The sequence below is a fragment of the Trichechus manatus genome, unplaced genomic scaffold (genome assembly GCF_000243295.1).
Source record: "Trichechus manatus latirostris isolate Lorelei unplaced genomic scaffold, TriManLat1.0 scaffold00102, whole genome shotgun sequence".
NCBI lineage: Eukaryota > Metazoa > Chordata > Mammalia > Sirenia > Trichechidae > Trichechus > Trichechus manatus.
This window is the reverse complement of record NW_004444038.1, coordinates 7,220,949-7,240,810: the sequence shown is the minus strand read 5'-3', so window position 1 is coordinate 7,240,810 and position 19,862 is coordinate 7,220,949. Positions and strand designations below refer to the sequence as shown.

The window sequence follows — 19,862 nt, the reverse complement described above, 5'->3', positions numbered from 1 at the left end:
ATATTGCTTTTGAGTTTGTTGGAAGTAAGTTTGGGTTTGGGTTCTTTTATTTTAAAAAAGGAAAAAAAAAAAAAACATTTTACAGACTTGGGTTGAATGATTGTAGTTAATTATCTGCCAACTAGTCTGGGGAGTAGGGTGCTTTATCTAAAGAGTATTTAGCCAAGTGTTGCATTATTGATTTTTCTCTTATTACTAGTGTAAGGAGGCCTGGTGGTGCAGTGTTTAAGAGCTCGGCTGCTAACCAAAAGGTTAGCAGTTCAAATCCACCAGCCACTCCTTGGAAACCCCATGGGGCACTTCTACTCTGTCCTGTAAGGTTGTTGAGAGTTGGAGTTGACTCGACGGCAACAGGTTTGGGTCCTATCTTTTTTTTTGGATTTACTGATGTAAACCCTTGGATTTCCTAGACTGGAAAAATAATCACCTTCCTTTATTTCATTAAGTGTTGCTGTTTTTGAGTGCCTTTTAATGGTCCCAGACTATGAAGAACAAAATCAAAGGAACTGTAAATACCACAACTAAATTTGGATTCTAGGGTTTGAATTATTAGCTTATTCTAAGAATGTATCTTATCACCTCCTTTGTTGGTATAGTTGATTCATTTGTCTTGAAATTTTAGTTCTTCCTCCTGGCAGAAAAAAAACCAATTAATGTCACAGGGTTAGATTTTCTCCTTTTTGCCTCCTGCTCGTTAATGTCCGGCTGATGGCTGTTGGCTCGTGGTCTTTCCTTGGTGCTGACTGGAGACAGTTTCATAACTTTTCTTTCTGTACTGTGACGTGTGACTATCACGTGCCTCTTACGTAGCCACGCTCAGTGGAAAGGGCCTGGGCTCGACGTCCTCACCCGTGAGGTGGGTGACACCTTCCTTAGTTTGTGGTAGACGGCAGACTGCCCACACACAGGCGTTATCTTTATCAGAGAACAGTGAACAAACAGTTCCTTCAGAAAGTCTTAGCTTGTCCCCGCGGGTTCCTAGCTGGGGAAGAAGTAGCTGTTCTCAGAGGAGATAGCTTCACTGAAGGGATTAAAGCTTCTCTTTCATCATACTTATCTTGCCTTTTGTGTTTGCTCAATTTCCGATAACCAGGGAATAATAGGAAGCATCTCCTTGTTATTTCTTGCAGATTTCGAAGGACTGCATTTTTCCCCAGCCCATCTTAGAGGAGGAATTGAAGGGGATAGCGTAGCATTGCAGTGAAAGCAGGGACTCTAGAGTCAGCTCGCCTGAGTTGAAGTCCTACCTCTGCCATTTACTGTCTGTGTGACTGGCCAGTTGACCTCTCTGTCATCTCTCTCATCAGCAGTGGGGATAACAGTGGTACACCAATCCATAGGGTTGCTGGGGATTAAACAGCTAAAGATGCAAAGGGTTTATAACAGTGCCTAGACATGGTAAGTGTGTGAATGTGTTAGCTATTTTAAAAAGTTACCCATTCTAAGTGCTAGCATGTACACCCAAAATAAGCATATGGTGGCTACTGTTCTGTCTGCTTGATGAGGCTTTAGCCTCTCACGTCAAGGAGATTCTGTTACTGGTCACCTTGAAGTTTATTTGTTCATTACAGGACACCCATGCTTTTTGCCCCAAGTCCTTGAACAGCTTCACTTCTCGAGATGCAGCTAATCTTTTGTTTCTTTGGCTTTGATCGTTCGTTAGCTTCTCTGTGATATCTCTTTCAGTGGTTGCCACATCTTCCTTCTTGTATTTCTCAAGAAAGGCAATGGCAAGAATTGAACTTTGATGATGCATTTCTTATCTTGTAACTCAGAGGGAGAAGGTAATCTCTTCTGATGGTAGCACCAGGTTGAGTTAAAAACAGTGAAGCAATTTTAGATATTTCTGTCCAAGTGAACTTAACTTTGACTTATGACTAGTTTTCAGGAAGGAAGCAGTTTTACTGACTTTGGCTCGGGACATGACACATGACCCTTCTCATCCTCATTTAAGGCTTGGGTATTAGAGTTCAGTGTTGTTTGAACCGTTCTTACCAACTTCTCCTTTAATGTGGTTCACTGAAGTTCATAATTATCTAGACTTTTCCTCCTGCTTTTAGAGAGGAGACAAGTGGGGAGGGGAAGGAAACAGAAACTTTTCTTGGGAGTCTGGCCCCCTTCACATGAACATTGGCGAAAGGAGGAGACCTCTATTCTTGTTGGCTCCATGACTAGTAGGACTCATGAAAATGGAGGCCAGTGGCCTGCAGTCCAGTTCATATCTTAGGGGGCATGGACTGAATTTATCATTTCACTTCTTGATGGGAAGTGGTGTTTACTTGACCTTTGGCTAACCTGCAAGGAGAGAAATGAAAGCCACACGTCTGTTTAAGGAATCTGAGAAAATGAAGCTTCCCGTGCACCAATTTCCCCCTCTCTAGGCTGACAGAAGAGCTGTGGTCAGAGGCTGAGACAAACTTATTAAGAGCACCACTGTTGGAAGACCTTGTGCTCAGGGTGTGGGGTGGGGTACGCTGCTTTATAGCTGTTCGTACAAAGTTAACTGACTGCACAAGGCGTTTTATGGAAGGGCCCAAAGGTGTTGAACCGAAGGAGTTCAGAGGGAGACTGGAGCATAGGATACAGAGTCCAGAGAACTGGGTTCCAATTCCATCACTTATTGGCCTTGAGATCTTAGTAACGTCATTTGGCATTTCCAAGCCTCAACTTCTAGATCAGTAAAAACGAGAAAAAGATAAGGCTTTCTAGGGTAGTTGTGGGCTCTTTTATAAATGAAGCCCATCTAAGCACTAGCTATTAGCTTCTGTGACTTAACGTGTGCTCCTTCATTCATGTAAGAAGTGATTCTGAGAACTGTGCTCGATGCTAAGGCTGAGCAAGGTCTTTGTGGACCCTGCCCTCTGAGAACTTAATGGTCTACATCTGCCCTTCCCAAGCGGTAGCCTCCTGTGGCTGGTGAACACTTGAGATATGGCTAGTTCAAATTGAAATGTACCTAAATGTAAAATACATAACCTGATTTTGAAGTGTTAGTCCAAAAAAAAAAAAAGGTAAAATATCTCAGTATTTTTATATTGATTATATATTGAGATGATAGTATTTTGAGTATGTTTGGTTAAATAAAATATATTATTAAAATTAATATCACCATTTTAAACATCTTTAATATGGCTATCAGAGAACTTAAAGTTACCTATGTTGCTTGCATTGTATCTATTGGATGGTGCTGGCCAGTCGGTAATAATAACTAAAAAACCAAAAACCCTTTGCCGTTGAGGCAATTCCACCTCATAGTGACCCTATAGGACAGAGTAGAACTGCCCCATAAGGTTTCCAAGGAGCGGCTGCTGGATTTGAACTGCTGACCTTTTGGTTAGCAGCTGAGCTCTTAATCACTGCACCACTAGGGCTCCAATAATAACAATAGAATCCATTTAGTGAGCATTTACTGTATCCTTACTTTGCAGAGAGCTTGAGGGTTAGGTCTAAAACCTATTTTATAGTTAGGAAGCTAACAGTGATGGATGGAGCCGGGATACCCACGTGTGTCTGACCTCCAAGCTTGTACCACTTCCTGTCTGTGAATGAAGGAGTGACTGAATGAAGCATGGGGGCGTGAATGAGTAAGGGTTGGTCATGTCAGACTTGAGTTGTCAGAGAAGATGTCATGTCAGCTGGATCGCGGAGGCTCAGGAGGACCAGGAGTGCGCGAAGCATTTTGGTGAGAAAATGACAGCACAAAGATCCAGCTGAGGAAGGGCGCGTTTTGGGGAGCAGTGGAAGGGTAAGCTTAAGAAGGGGCCAGTGGTAGAGGCTTTGGAATGCCAGGCCATTGATGTTGACATTGCCCTCGAGGTGGTGGAGAGCAGGGAATGCTTTAAAAAAAATTATGGTGAAATATATATAGCAAAACATTTGCCATTTCAGCCATTTTTACGGGTGCAGTTCCATGACGTCAGTTACGTTCCTCGTGTTGTGCAACCATCGCCAGTATCCATTTCCAAATTTTTCATCACTTGTAACAGACACTCAGTACCCCTGAAGCAATACTCCCCATTTCCCCTTTCCATCCACTGCTGGTAACCACCAATAAGCTTTGGTCTCTATACATTTGCCTATTCTAGATGTTTCCTTTAAGTGTGATCGTGCTGTATATATCCTTTTGCATCTGGCTTCTTTTCTCAGCATAGTATTTTCAAGGCTCATCGTGTAGTGGCATGTATCAGAACTTCATTTCTCTTTGTGGCTAAATAATATTCCACTGTTTGTGTATACCAAGGAGCCCTGGTGGTGCAGTGGTTAAGAACTTGGTTGTTAGCCAAAAGGTCAGCAGTTCGAATCCACCAGCCACTCTTTGGAAATCCTGTAGGGCAGTTGTACTCTGTTCTATAGGGTCGCTATGAGTCAGAGTTGACTCGATGGCAACGGGTTTGGTTTTTGTTTTTGTTTTTGTGTATACATTTTGTTTATCCATTCCTACGTTGTTTGGGGAATGCTTTTGCGTGGCACAGTGACATGGTTACAGAGATGTTTGGCGATGAATTTATAGGAACAACCCAGAATGCACTGAAGGTGGTGGGGGGCACTGAGCATTATTGCTGTGGCTGTAGTCGCCACGTGGGAAAGTAAGGACTTGGCATCAGATGTTGAGAATGAGAATGGAAAGACATAAGAACGATCTGTAGGGTGAACCAGTGAGGGAGGTGAGGGAGGAGGGTCAAGGATGCCTCTGGGGTTTGAGCCTGACTGACTGAGAGGACTGAGTACAGAAATAGGGACCTGGGGAGAGGAGCTGGTTTTGATGACTTTGGTTTTAATCATGCTGTGAGAGTACAGCGGTGGTAGGACATCCAGCAGGGATTGTCTGTTGACCACCAGCAATGCAGGACTGAGGTGTGGTGAGGGGTCAGGCTGCAGGTTGGGCCGGGAGTCCTCCTCGTGGCCGTGGTTCTCACCCGGCTGCAGAGCAGGATCACTGGGATTTATGGTGCCGACATCCTCAGAGGTTCCTGTTCTGAGGAGGAGCCTGGGGCCCGGCATGTGTTTAAAGCTTCTCTGGATTTTCTGCTGTTGAGCCACAGTTAAGCATCGCTGACAAAGGTGACGGCTGCAGACAGGAAGGGGGTGGACTTTCCACTGCAGAAGGGTTAGAAGGTGTATTCGCTTCCTGAGGTGGCTGGAACAAGTTACCACAGACTTGGTGGCTTAAACGAACATTCATTTATTCTCTCACAGTCCTGGAGGCTGGGCATCTGGGCTGTGCTCTTTCTAGGGGGTCTAGGAGAGAATCCGTTCCTTGCCTGTTCCAGCTTCGGGTGGTTCCCGGTGTTCCTTGACTGTGAGTCCGCTGTCCTCCATTCTCCGCCTCTGTGGTGGAGCGCCTCCTCTCTTCTGTTTTTCTCCTCTCTGTGTCTCTGATAAGGACGCTTCTCACCAGATTTAGGGCTTACCAGGTGGTCCAGGATGATCTTACCATCTCAGGATTCTTAATACATCTGCAAAAACCCTTTCTCCAAATCAGGTCACATTCACAGGTTCTGGGGATTAGGACCTGGATGTATCTTTTTGGAGACCACCATGAAGCCCACTATAGACTGGTAAGAGACTCTGGGAAATCCTTCTTTTATGGAACAAAAATTAAGACTAAAAGAGAAAAAAAGTAGGAGAAAATTTAAAATGAGGAAGCATTCTAAATTTAAAATTCCTCATTCCATTCTCCATCCCGTTGTGCTATTCCCACCCCGGTCCCAGTAAAGGAGGTTCCTAGATAAATATTCTGTTTTTGTTTTAGAAATCAAGTTTCGTGTATTTATTGTTGAGTTGTTGAAAACCTGGCAGGAAGGAACTTGTGAATCTATGGTAAAGCTCAATTTTGTGGCGTTTGCACTTTATTTTGAAGGCTGTTAGGAAGCTACAGAAAAGTAATCCGGAGGAGATTTTCACTGTCGGATCTGTATTTAGAAAAATAGTAAGGCTAGTCAGGAGGGCAGAAAAGGGATCCTTAATGAAGAAGTAAAAAGTATGGGTCAAACCAATACTTGTAGTTTTCTGGAAAACGTGTTCCATACCACTTCCTTCCTGTTATGTTCCCTCCCTCTGCCATGGGCATAATGATCAGTTTGGCTGAGAGAGTTTCCTGGTGAAAGTCGTGCAAAACGCTAGACGTAGAGTCAGAAAGCATGACCCAGCTGAGAAATACGAGCAGGGAAAGTCCTTGATGGGCCATCTTGCCTTCCCAGTGTATCATGGGAAAGTCCTTGATGGGCTGTCTTGCCTTCCCAGTGTATCGTGGGAAAGTCCTTGATGGGCCGTGTTGCCTTCCCAGTGCATTGTGGGAAAGTCCTTGATGGGCCGTGTTGCCTTCCCAGTGCATTGTGGGAAAGTCCTGGTGAGGTCCAGCATCTGGGAGTCTTTGCCCCGTGTCTTAGCTATCTAGTGCTGCTATAACAGAAATACCACAAGTGGATGGCTTTAACAAAGAGAAATTTATTTTCTCACAGTCTAGTAGGCTAGAAGTCCAAACTCAGGGCATCAGCTCCAGGGGAAATCTTTCTCTCTCTGTCGGCTCCGGAGGAAGGTCCTCGTTGTCATCAGACTTCCCCTGGACTAGGAGCTTCTCTGCGCAGGAACCTCGGGTCCAAAGGACGTGCTCTGCTCCTGGCACTACTTTCTTGATACATATTTTTAGAGGACACCATTCAATCCATGACACCTCCCCCAGTGCACACCTGGGCCAGTTACCACTGGCAGCTCCTCTCTGCACTTTGTGTTTATGGAGGGAATCAGGGCTTCCAGGGAGACAGACTGCTGAGACAATCCTACACCTCTCGGGGAACCTCAGCTTTAAAATCAGCCATTTTCCTTAGGGGCATTTTCTCAGAGAAACAGATGAGTACTTCCGAGATACCTTCAGTGGTGACAGTCTTTCCTTGTTGATTTACTAGAGATTCTGCTTGCACGGTAGGTTCTCAGATCAAGTACCATTGGGGGCACAGACGTGGCCTTGCATACTCGGTTCTTCCCTTTGCACGTTCTGGTGGAAGACAGTCAGATCCGGCTGGGCATAGTGCTGGCACCCAGACGGCCCAAGCCATGCCATCCACCTGGGGAGACTTGCGACCCCTTTTTCTTATTCTGCTAAAAGAGACCTAAAAATCGACTCTTCGAAGACGTTGCTGAGGGACAGTTGATTCCACCTAATGTTCTCTAACCAGGTTCATTACCAGACGGTTTAAAAACACACAAATGGAAATGTTCTACATCTTGCCTGTGGAGGAGGTTACATGACTGTATACATTTGTCAAAACTCATCGAACTGTACAAAATAGAACCAAAATTATCTTCCTGGTAGTATTTCTAATGCTGTAAATAGCTCTGAAAGCACTGGAAAAGGATTTTATTTTATTTTTTTAAAAAAAAACCTCTCTGAAGGGACGTATGTTCCAGCTCGCTGTCGAGTGAGATACACAAAGCCTCTGTTTGTTGGCGGTTGTATTTCCATGTGTGCTTTGAAGTTTTCTTGGTTTCTGTCTCTGGTTCTCTTCCCCTGTGTTTCATCTTTCTTCATCTTGTCACATTGGTGTCCTTCTGAGCTCCATTCCAGTGGGCTGTCAGGACCACGCAGGGCAGATCACTCATTTTCAAAGGACCTCTTTGTTTCGGTGTGTGCATTTAAATTTCCCAGTCGAGCTTCCTTTTCAGCGACATTGAAATAAGCAGGCTTCTGAGTCTCACATTTTAATAAACTGCCTTTTTCTTTCACATTTTCACTAGCAAGGTCGGTGATTTTCGGCTCCGTCTGCATGTTACATTCGCCTGGGGAACTTCTGAAGTAACTCTGATACCAGGCCCTGCTTCCGGATCCCAAACCAGAAGGTTGGCGGTTTGAACCCACCCAGCTGCTCCGTGGGAGAAAGACCTGGTGATCTGTTCCCGTAAAGATGACATCCGAGAAAACCCCATGGAGTAGCTCTACACTGTTCCACGGGGTCACTATGAGTTGGATCGACTTAATGGCACGTGACAACGACCGTCTGTGTCTACAGTCGGAGCTCTTGATGTGCGGTACCTTGGGAGCCGTGGTCTGCCTGCGGAGCTCCTGGGAAGGCAGTCGCCCTTGGCCTCTGTATTTTGTTTATTAGACTTGCAGGGCAGCCAAGAAAAGCCCAAACAAACCCGGTGCCGTCAAGTCGATTCCGACTCATAGCGACCCTATAGGACAGAGTAGAAATGCCCCATAGAGTCTCCAAGGAGCGGCTGATGGATTCAAACTGCTGACCTTTTGGTTAGTGGCCGAGTTTTTAATGACTGTGCCACCGAGGCTCTGTGGCAGGGTAGAGACAGGCGTTTTCTCTGGCCAGAATGAGCTACCCCAAGGCCTCCTTCCTCCGTTTCTGGGAGTGGTTAAACCACACACTCCCTGGATTACCTGGAGCAAGTGTCCTTGAAGCTGAGCTCCACCCCTTGCTGTGTATCTGGGGGCCAGTCCCTTTGCCTTTCTGTGCCTCTGTTCCATCCTCTGTATACTGTGGGAGGGGGACTACCCACTCCATGTGCTTCATGCGGTTGCTGGGAAGACGGCGCGAGTTTAACGAATCCTAAGGCTTTGCTATGAGTCGGAATCGACTCGACGGCAGTGGGTTTGGGTTAAGACCTACCAAGCTCTGTTATCATCACCCAGTATTTCCAGTGCCTGATACTGGCATGTGATTATGGAGATCAACAGCTCATTCCCTGGTATAAACGACCAATTGGTATCTGGGTTTCCCGCCTTCTTTTACATAGGGAGAATTTAAACCACACACACTGAATGAAATTAGCTCTCTGGGTGAACTGATACAATTGAGTTTCTCCATCTGAGAATCTGAAATCAGACTCTTTTAAGCCTGTTAGGACCTGCCTCCCTAAGGGGCCCTGTCCGCAGTGGTCAGCTGGCCTCCCTCTCTTTAACTGCCTCAACTCACGAGTCAACATCCCAGCCAGTTACACTGCTTACCAGTGGTTTTGTTCAAAGATGTGCCTGATCAGATATTGGAGGCATTTTTACAGGTTACATTTTTCCTCAACTCATTGTTAGGTGCTGTCAAGTCGACTCAGATTCATAGCGACCTTATGGATAACAGAAAGAAACGTTGCCTGGTCTTGCATCATCCTCGTAATAGTATGTTGGAGCCCATTGTTGGAGCCGCTGTGTCAATCCATCTCATTGAGGGTCTTCCTCTTTTTCACTGACCTTCTATTTTACCAAGCATGATGTCCTTCTCCAGGGATTGGTCCCTCCTGATAACATGCCCAAAGTAAGTGAGATGAAGTCTCGTCATCCTTGCTTCTAAGGGGCATTCTGGCCATACTTCTTCCAAGATAGATTTGTTCATTCTTCTGGCAGTCCATGGTATATTTAATATTCTTCACCAACACTGTAATTCAAATTCATCAATTCTTCTTTGGTCTTCCTTTTTCATTGTCCAGCTTTTGCTGGCATATGAAGTGATTGAAAAGACCATTGCTTGGGTCAAGCGTATGTTATCAGAATGACAAGTTTGCTTTTTAAGATTTTAAAGAGTTCTTTTGCCGCGTATTTGCCCAATGCAATGCATCATCTGATTTCTTGACTGCTGCTTCCATAGGCGTTGATTGTGGATCCAAGTAAAATGAAATATTTGACAACTTCAATCTTTTCTCCATTTATCATGATGTTGCTTATTGGTCCAGTTGTGAGGATTTTTGTTTTCTTTATGTTGAGATGTAATCCATACTGAAGACTGTGGTCTTTGATCTTCACCAGTAAGTACTTCAAGTCCTCTACACTTTCAGGAAGCTATGTTGTGTCATCTGCATCTCGCAGGTTGTTAATGAGTCTTCCTCCAGTCTTGATGTCCTGTTCTTGTTCATATAGTCCAGTTCCTCAGAGTATTTGCTCAGCATACAGTAGGAGTATGATGAAAGAATAATTCTGATTTTAAGCCGTGCAGTATCCCCTTGTTCTGTTCAAATGACCGACTGCCTCTTGAACTTTCTTTAACTACCAGGGATAATTTACAGCCTGTGTTTAAATTGTGTTGGATACATGGAGCTTAACAGATCACGTCTTGATTTCCTTCATAGACAAGTCATAATTTCTGGACAAGTCTAACCTGGATACCAGATGCTCTGGATAATCCCAGTTCCTCCCATGGGTGCACAGCTCTGTAGATGGTCCTCAGACGTGAAGAGCTGCCCAGAGGCCACTTCCTGGAGGCTGAAGGAGGGAGTAAGATCAGAGAGGAGGCCGGCACCCCTGCCTCTGCTCCTTTGGATTAAGCACTTTTCTTTCTGGGTCTTGATGATCAACTGTAGCAGAAAGAACCACACTGGTAGTGGCCCAACCCAGCTTGGGCAGCCTGGCTCTGTGGACCTGGAGCCTTGGCTGCAGTGGTTAAATCTGAACCAACTTGTAATTTTTCTCTGTTTTCCACTGAAAAAGGGAACAAGTGACTCTTAGGCCTGGCTTTGGGTCAGCCTGGTACTCTTGACACTCATAGAATTTGAGCAGGATGCTATTGATTTCTTCAAGTAATGGTTCGTTTCCAAGTCAGTGAAACTGCTGGAATTCCTAGAGAGTCTCAGCTTTGGAACTGGTCTTTTGGGACCCAACTTGGGGAAAAAAGGCTAGAGAGATAGAAATACCTGGTCCAGCTACAGTGGGAAGGGACTTTTGAAATACTAGTTCAAGCCCATCCTTTTAGACGAGGAACTCAACGCTCTGAAGGTAGAGTGAACTAATAGGTACAGCGCGTTCGCAGCAGGTTGGAGTCTCTGAATGGTGCAGATGGTTAAGTGCTTGGCTGCTAACTGAAAGGTTGGCAGTTTGAACCTACCAGAGGCACCTTGGAAGAAAGGCCTGGCAGTCTGCTTACAAAACGTATTAACCAGGAAAACCCTAAGGAGCACAGATCTACTCTGCATCACATGGGGTCACCACGAGTTGAATCTACGTGAAGGTAGCGGATTTGGTATTTAGTACGATTTGGTTTTTAATAGCTGGCAGCCTGACTTCATGGCATAGTTCAGCGCGTGTTCACATAATGCTGGAAAACTTATTTAAAAATCTTGTCTGCAGATACACTGTGCATTTGGCAAAGCAAATGGAAAAAGGTCAGGTCTTACTGACTTACCACTTTATCTTCATTGTTATTATTATCATTATTTTCTTTTTGATGCTTGAAATACCAGGGCTCCCAGTTAAATTCAATTAGTATTCAACTCAGAACTTCTGTTCCATGTAGGATTCGTCCATCTAGTTCATGGACAATATCCTCATTTTTATGCAGCCTGAATATCCCATTACAATTCTAAAAGCTATAGATTATATTTAAAAATAGTACTTAAGAATTTCAGGTATGAAAACTGCTTAATCATACATTCTTTCACAAGGGTAACTGCCTTTCATTTGTTTGCATTGGTTAATGGATAGATACAGATTATGCGAGTTGAATAGCAATTCTTACTCTGTTTTCTGGCTAGCGTTTGGGATCTTGAGCTCTGACTTGACTTGTTCTGATCGTTCTTTTTGTATTATTATTAATATTTACTTTTAAAAAAAGCACGCCAGGCATTTTTATCTGGAAAGGAAAACTATTTTAGGCCTTGGTGTTGACACAGTTCCACTTTTGTCCTGAGTGAACTCTGTAACAGAGGCTTAAAAAAATTCATCCAGGGTAACTGGAATGCTACTTACTCATTTTCCCTTGGGTCTCTTGTGAAATCTGGAGAGTAGGCGCTGATAACATTTTTAGCTGTTGGGAAACCTCATGATGCTTGGTTTGCTATATATGGCATTAGTATGTCTGAAAGAAAAGTCAGTGGTAATAATAGAAAAGCATTTTTCTTTCTCTCTCTTTTTTTAAACTAAAGCCTGTTATTGCTACTTTGTTTGTTTTTAAAACCTTCTTGATTATCATATCGCATAGGGGGACATGAAGAGATTGAAGAATACTTAGTATCTGCCTGCTGGTATTCAGTATAATTTGGCTTGAAACCGACGAATAGATTAACTGGCTGACAACTAGTACGTTATAGGTGTGTTAAAGGGCACAAATGTTCTTCATCTGCTGAATTCCAGAGCGGGACTGCTTGTCAGCGTGTGGCTCTGAGCCTAAACTGAAGCAGCCCCCAGGCTGGCTGTTCCCAGAAGTGGGAGGGAGCGCTGATTAACAGTTAACTTGCCTTCTAGCTGTTTGACCTTCAGAAATGCGACAGGGCGGCTGCTGCCAAACCTGATCAGGGCTCCCCCACTCCTTCTCCGACCCCATCTCATGACCTTCGGCTGCTTCACATCACTTAGGAAAACACTTGGGTGTTGTTGGAGCAGAAGCTGGGGAAATCAGGCTTTAGGATCTTGGCTGTGGGTGTGGGAGAAGACATCTGTCACGTGTAAGTCTGTGTCTGAGCCCTGGTGGCATAGTGGTTAAATGCTCGGCTACTAACCGAAAGGTCTGTGGTTCGAGCCCACCAGCTGCTCCCAGAGAGAAAGATGTGGCAGTCTGCTTCCACGAAGATTTACAGCTTTGGAAACCCTGTGGGGCAGTTACACTGCGTCCCATAGGGTCCCTGTGAGTCAGAATTGACTCCATGGCACGTTTCGGGTTTTTTCTGGTGTAAGGATTATGGTTTCAAAACTGCTCCAAAGACCCATAGACCAAGGGTCCTTGGTTTCTTTGGTGCCAAGGGCTCCTTAGCACCAGTGTGGTGGAAATCCATGAACCCTTCTCAGAATAATGTATTTAAATATGTGCCGTAAAATACATAGGACTACAAGAATCCAGGCATACTGAAATCGAGGTTTCAAAATATTAAAAAAAAAATTGTGATGCATACGCGCTTCCTTATGAACGCATTAAATAACGAGATCAGTGACAGGCTTAATAGCTGCTGTGATTTTGAAGTGGTGATGAGCGTACATAACCTCCAGATACCTGCTACAACTGTAATGCAAATTGACAGTATTTGGTATTTCTGCTGATAACAGAGCAATAGGTACTGTTTCTTACAACCCCTTTGTGGTTGGTTGCCAGTATTCATAATTGAAGGAAATACGAAATTTCAGTTAGAGGGTGGTGAAAATAAAGACACTGTTTTTTCCCAGTCAAGGTCATGGATCCCGGAATTCGGTTCCTGACCGGAATGGTTAAACCCCCTGAGAGGTCAGCCCTGTCATAGACCCTTAGAAAGGTCGTCCTCAGAGAGACTTGAGGGATCGCTGAGAATTTAAAAGATGCAAACTGACGGCCCGCAGTTGTAGTCTGTTTTGCCCAGACGTGATCTTTAGAAATTTTGTAGTAAAAAAATTTTGAACATTTAGGAGTGGGGAGATTTCTCATGAAAGCCCAAGTTTCTGGCTTCTTTTTTTTTTTAAAAAACACAGCCAAGCATGCTTTCCAGGCGGGGTCCCCGGAACCTGGCCTGGGCATGCGCTTCTCAACCGGGGCATGCGCTTCTCAACCGGGGCATGCGCATTTCAACGTGGGCATGCGCATTTCAACCTGGCCATGCGCATCTCAACCTGGGCATGCGCATTTCGGTTTCCTCCAGCCCCACCTTCCATTGTCTCACACTCAGCCTCCCTCCTTGTTCCGACTGGCTGTTCCTTGTGAGCGTTTGAACTTGTGACTCTGAGAGCAAGACAGCTGAAGCAAGTCCTCTGATGTCATTTTTAGTTGTGCTTTGACGCTCCCTCTTGTTGTTAGCCGACCTGACCCTTGGCTACCCCATGCACATGGGATTGGACCATTGTGATCCGTATGGCTTCCATTGGCTGATTTTCAGAAGTAGATTGCCAGGCCTTTCTTCCTGGTCTGTCTTAGTTAAGAAGCTCTGCTGAAACCTGTGCAACATCTCAGCAACACGCAAGCCTCCACTGTCAGACAGGTGGTGGCCGTGCATGAGGTGCACTGGCTGGGATTCTCGTTAGGGAGAGAAAATGTAAAGAATGTTCTTAAATTATAATCAACACTGCGAAGTGCTACTGTGCTTATGATGAACTTAGGTGTGCTTTATAATTCATATTATTCTTTTGGAGAACTTTTGGTGAACTGCTGGGGTGCAATGCATTACACGGTGAAACCTGTGAGAGCCGGAACTCCAGGGGACTGCGTTGATTTCCGGCTCTCGCAAGTTTTCCGCCTTTGAGAGGGTGCGGTCTTATCACTTTCGTATCGCTCGTTTTAGTGGAAGGTATTTACTTTTTCCTTCTCTGGCAGGTTTCTAGCTTGCACAGGTTCTCGTTTTTGCAGGTTTTACTGTACAAAATGCTGAGGGCATCCAAAGGTAGGTGTCTTAGTTATCTAGTGTTGCTGTAACAGAAATACTACCAGTGGGTGGCTTTAACAAAGAGAAATTCACTCTTTCACAGTTTAGGAGGCTGGAAGTCTGAATTCAGGGCGCCAGCTCCAGGGGAAGGCTGTTTCTCTGTCGGCTTTGGGGAAAAGTCCTTGTTATCAATCTTCCCCTGGTCTAGGAGCTTCTCAGCGTAGGGACCCCGGGTCCAAGGGATTCGTGCTTCTGGCTCTTCTTGCTTGGTGGTAATGAGGTCCCCCTGTCTCTCTGCTTGCTTCTGTCTTTTATATCCCGAAAGAGATTGACTCAAGATACAACCTAATCTTGTAGATTGAGTCCTGCCTCATTAATATAACTACCTCTAATCCTGCCTCATTAACATGACTACCTCTAATCTTGCCTCGTTAAACATCACAGAGGCAGGATTTACAACACATAGGTAAATCACATCAGATGACAAAATTGTGGACCATCACACAATACTGAGAATCATGGCCCAGCTAAGTTGACACACCTTTTTGGGGACACAGTTCAGTCCATGACAGCAGGTGAGAAAGCACCCAGAGACTGGGAGGTCAGAGTGTCTCTTGCAGTATTGCATGCCCAGTGCTTTACAGCTTGGTTGAAAGTAGACTTGCATATTTTCCATAGCTTGCTCTTGAAGAGGGGAAGAGAGAGATTTCTTGTTGTGGGTGAGTGTTCTGTTTAGTCCTAACTCATTTCTGAGCTTCTCTGAGCAGTTTGGCCCCTCTTGAGGCCCCTAGTACCCTGTTCTAGAGGCCTGTGATTGTGGATTGACCAGTGGGTTTCAGGCCAGGCAGCTGGACGTGTCTCGTGAGCCTCAGCTACGGTCTTCGAGGTCGAGCATGAACCCCAGCTCTGCAGGAGCTGTGTGTGCCTGCACGAAGATGCAGACTTGAGAACTTGGTGCCAGTTCAGAAGGACCACACTGTTTAGATACGCATAGACTAGGCCATCAAGCTCTGTGGTGGTAGGTATTTTATTTAGAATCTTAAAAAAAAAAAAGTAAGAACCAGCAGCACAACCTTTAATTTGACACAAAAACAGGACATGGGTGCTTTCCTTGCTCTTGCGATTGTTTGCTTGGCTAGGTTTTGTGAGAATGGCCTCCAGTTGTAATGAGACTCAAGTGTCCCAGAGTAGAAAGGGTGTGCTCTTTGATTCGGGGTCCTGGGTTCCTCCGTGGACTTCTAACCAGAGGGAGGGACCGTGGGTCAGTCGCCTCTTTTTTCTGGACATCATTTTCTTTCTCACCCAGCTCCAGCCACTCTTGGGCTTTCCGATTTCCCCCGCCTTTTCCCTGGCGGAGCTCCTGTGTAGCAGGGGTTGGTGGGCACGGTCTGAGATGTAACAAACATTTTCTTTTCCTTCTTGTCCCCCCCAGGGAGGGAGCAGTTCCACGGGCTGGGCTCCATGTACTGCCGAGGAGCGGGTGCCATTATCCTCACCTACGACGTCAATCACCTGCAGAGCCTGGTGGAGCTGGAGGACAGGTTCCTGGGCCTGACGGACACAGCCAACACTGACTGCCTCTTTGCCATCGTGGGGAACAAGCTGGACCTCGCTGAGGAGGGGGCTGCCGAGGACCAAGAGAACGAGCAGGACAGCTCCAGGGAGGCCGGCGGTAGCTGCGTCCCAGCCAAAGTGCCCAAGCAGGTGAAGCTGGAGGATGCGGTGGCACTTTACAAAAAGATCCTGAAGTACAGAATGCTGGATGAGAAGGACGTGCCAGCTGCTGAGAAAATGTGCTTTGAGACCAGCGCCAAAACTGGCTACAACGTGGACTACCTGTTCGAAACCTTGTTTGATATGGTTGTGCCGATGATTTTACGGCAGAGAGCCGAGGGGCCGCCACAGACGGTGGTTATAAGCGATTATGAAAAGCAGCCCAAACAGATGAAGTCTGGGTGCTGTGCCTGACGCTCAGAGGGTCCCCCGGACATCCGGTTTGCACGTAGGGTAAGGAGTGTGACCTTGCGGATTGTGCAATGGTCAGAAGGGAGCACAGAAAATCAAAGAATGATTTTATGGAGCAGTACGTGGCGGAGAGAATCTGAATGGAAGTGACAGCTGTTTATTAAGAGAAGATCAATGCCAGCAGTCTCCTCAGTCTCCGTCTGGTGTGTTAGGAGGTGAGGAATCAAACGAATCATCTGTTAAAGCCTGCCTGCAGAACAAAGACACGTGACCTTCTCTCCTGCCCCGATGCTCTGTGATGGACTCGGCCGTCCTCTCGTTACCTGGACTCTGACGTCTCTCTTCTTCCACAGACGGGAGCTTTGCGGCGCGTATCTGACCTGACAAGGCACACTCGGCTGCCGTCACATTATATAACTTTTATGTCTGTTGTTTGCAATCATTGCTCTTCACGGTGATTTATTTTTGGTCCGACTGTTTGGTACTTGTGTTTGTATGCATATCGCAATAGTGATTCTCTACACATTAATTGGTATGAAATCAGGAAGAACTGTTTTTATATTGGTTGCTGCAGCGCAAGCTACACACATTATTAAAAAAGATTTTGGGAAAAATCTTGGTGTTGACGTTTTATTGATTCAGGCTTTATTTGTACCTCCATTGGACTCCTTGTTGGGTAGCGCTTGGGAGATGGCATCGAGCTTGATATTCTTTCCTTAAAAAAAAAAAAAACACAAACCAGACCTGTTGCTGTTGATTCCGACTCATAACGACCCTATAGGACAGGGTAGAACTGCCCCATAGGGTTTCTAAGGATCTGCTGGAGGATTCGAACTGCCGAACTTTTGGTTAGCAGCCAAACACCTAACCACTGTGCTACCAGGGTTCCCTTTCTTTAAAAAATGACAACAAATCCTTACAAATTCCACAATGCTTAGATCGGTCCATCTGCCTAATTGTCTTTATGCCTTGAATTCCAATAATAGTGGCAGAACTGAAAGATCTCTTTCTGTGAAAGTCTGGGGTCAGCCCTGCAGGACTGAATGAGAAACCTTCTTCCCGGTTCTGGCATGTGAGGTGGGTGGGCTGCTTTGTGGGTGAAGATGCCAAGGCAGAGAAGTTGTGAAACAACCGTTTTTGTTTTCTTAGAAATTGAAAGCAAGTAGGCTAGAGTTGGGGCCCTTTGCTGGGAAAAGATAGCAAAGTTAGGCAAAGGCTACTGGGCAGAAGAGTATTTCCTGAGTTGTTTTATTTGGGCAGAGGTGGGGTCGCCATAGAGGAGTCCTGGTGGCGCACTGGTTAAGTGCTCGGCTGCTAACCGAAAGGTCGGCGATTCGAACCCACCAGCTGCTCCTCAGGAGAAAGATGTGGGAGTCTGCTTCCGTAAAGATGACAGCCTTGGAAACCCTATGGGGCAGTTCTACTCTGTCCTATAGGGTCGTTGCGAGTTGGAATCGCCTTCATGGCAGTGGGTTTTTGGGGTTGCCATGAGTTGGAATCAACTTGACAGCAACAGGTTTGGGTTTTGGTTCTCATTGCTTTCGTGGAATGCCATGATCTCCAGTTACTGGGCCGCCAAAGGCCTAACTCCTCCGCTTCTACCAGGTGGGCGTTTCTCGGCTGAGTGACTGACAGCCCCGTTTATAAGATGAAGTCCGACACGGCCTGCTCTTTGTGACGGGAGCTCATCAGTGAAGGCACCCCATTACTGAAGCAGGATCTTCAGATCTAAAACTTCAGTGTCGCAGCAACAGCCCATTGAAAACTGAAAAGGGATCACGTTGGAGGATTCCTTTCCACTGATCTGACTTAATTTGCCATAATAGAGCAGAGGTTACATTTATTTTCCATAAAGTGCACCTTTGCTAGTGACACATCTAGGAAACCTTCTACCAAGGAGACCTTGAAATCTTCGTTAAAGGAGACGGGGAAGAGAGAACAGAGTATCAGAGGAGGTTATTTGTTGTGGTTCAGCCTTGAAGGCAGAGATGGGCTAAATGAATTCTCAAAGTCCTTTCCTGCCCTAATGTCCCTTGATTCTGTTTACTATCTCGTTGGTGACCCAGGCCTCCCTGCAACTCCATGATCTGGCGGTGCCCCCAGGTGGATTTCACATACCAGCCTTGACTCCTGGCACGTGCGCCAGGTTCTTGGGTCAGAGTCTACTAATCTTGACCTCACGTGACCCCTGGTTCTTGACCCTTTTCAGTTTTTGAGAAGCTTCAGATTTTTCAGTTGGGTGAACAAACTATTGGAGCTAGTGCAGATTTTCTCTGTAAGATGTGGGTTTGAGCTGCCTGTAAAAACCCATTGCCGTCGAGTTGATTACGACTCATAGCGACCGTGTAGGACAGAGTAGAACTGCCCCATGGGGTTTCCAAGACTGTAATCTTTAGGAAAGCAGACTGCCACATCTTTCTTCTGCTGAGTGGCTGGTAAGTTCAAACTGCTGACCCTTCGGTTAGCAGCACTTACCCGCTGCTCCGCCAGGGCACCAGTTACAGTTCAGGGTTAAAACAGCAGTAAACAGTCCTGAAGTGTGCCTTAGTCTGTTAGTGCTGCTGTAACAAATACTGCGAATGAGTGGCTTTAACGAACAGAGTTTTATCGTCTGAGAGGCTAGGAGGCTAGACGTCTGAACTCGAGGAGAAGGCTTTGTCTGTCTGCTCTGGGGAAGGTCCTTGTCTCTTTCGGCTTCTCTTCTTTGGTTCCTTGGCGTCGTCCATGTGGCATCAGTATGGCTCTGTTTGTGCTTCCTTTCTTTCTGCCTGATCTGCTGTTTTATATCTCAAAAGTGATTGGTTTAAGACACACCTCACACTCGTATGATCTCGTTAACGCAACAGAGAAATCCCTATTCCTAAGTGGGATTACATCTGCCAGGATAAAACCCGTTGCCGTCGAGTCGATTCTGACTCATAGCGACCCTGTAGGGCAGAGTAGAACTGCCCCACAGGGTTTCCAAGGAGTGGCTGGTAGATTCGAACTGCCGACCTTTTGGTTAGTGGCTGAGCTCTTAACCACTGTGCCACCAGGGCTCCAGATAAGGGTGAGTATTTACAACACATAATTTTTGGGGGACACAATCCAATCTAACAGAGGCCATTGCTGCGACATTTCTCAGCTGGTGCTCCAAAGCGTCCTTGTTGTTGTGTGCCATCGAGTCAATTCCGACTCATAGCGACCCTACAGGACAGAGTAGAGCTGCCCCATAGGGTGCACTAGGCTGTAATCTTTATGAGAGCAGATTGCTAGGTGTTTTCTCCCTCGGAGAGGCTGGTAGGTTTGAACCGCCGCCCTTGTGGTTAGCAACTGAGCACTTAACAATTGTGCCACAAGTGTCCTTAGGCAGATCAAAACACTTTTTCTGAATAACATCATGTAATTTGGTATTTCCTGGTGTTCTCGAGGCGTCACACTTGGCACTGGCATCGGGAATTGGGGGCTGGATGTGTTGTAAGCTGGATGTCGTATGTGCTGTTCCCCCCTTTGACATGCTCCTGGGCCTGGTTTTATTTTTTTGTAATATAACTTTGTCATTTCTGAGCCTGGCTTCCTGGTTTAAACCGAGCTGCCTGCTCTGCCAGTAAGTCATCTTATGCACGTGTTTGTCAGGCACTTTACCTCATGTTCCACAAAGTGTTCTTAGA

General features: G+C 45.8%; 1 protein-coding gene across 1 annotated transcript in view; it reads left to right on the top strand.

Annotated features, from left to right (window-relative positions):
- RAB20 (RAB20, member RAS oncogene family) overlaps window positions 1-16,826 on the top strand; it is a 43,441-nt gene extending 26,615 nt beyond the window's left edge. The window contains exon 2 of the mRNA XM_004382941.2: window positions 15,680-16,826. Coding sequence (XP_004382998.1) covers window positions 15,680-16,215 — 536 coding nt within the window. The 3' untranslated portion in view covers window positions 16,216-16,826. The remainder of the gene's footprint in view (window positions 1-15,679) is intronic.
- The last annotated feature ends 3,036 nt before the right edge of the window (window positions 16,827-19,862 follow it).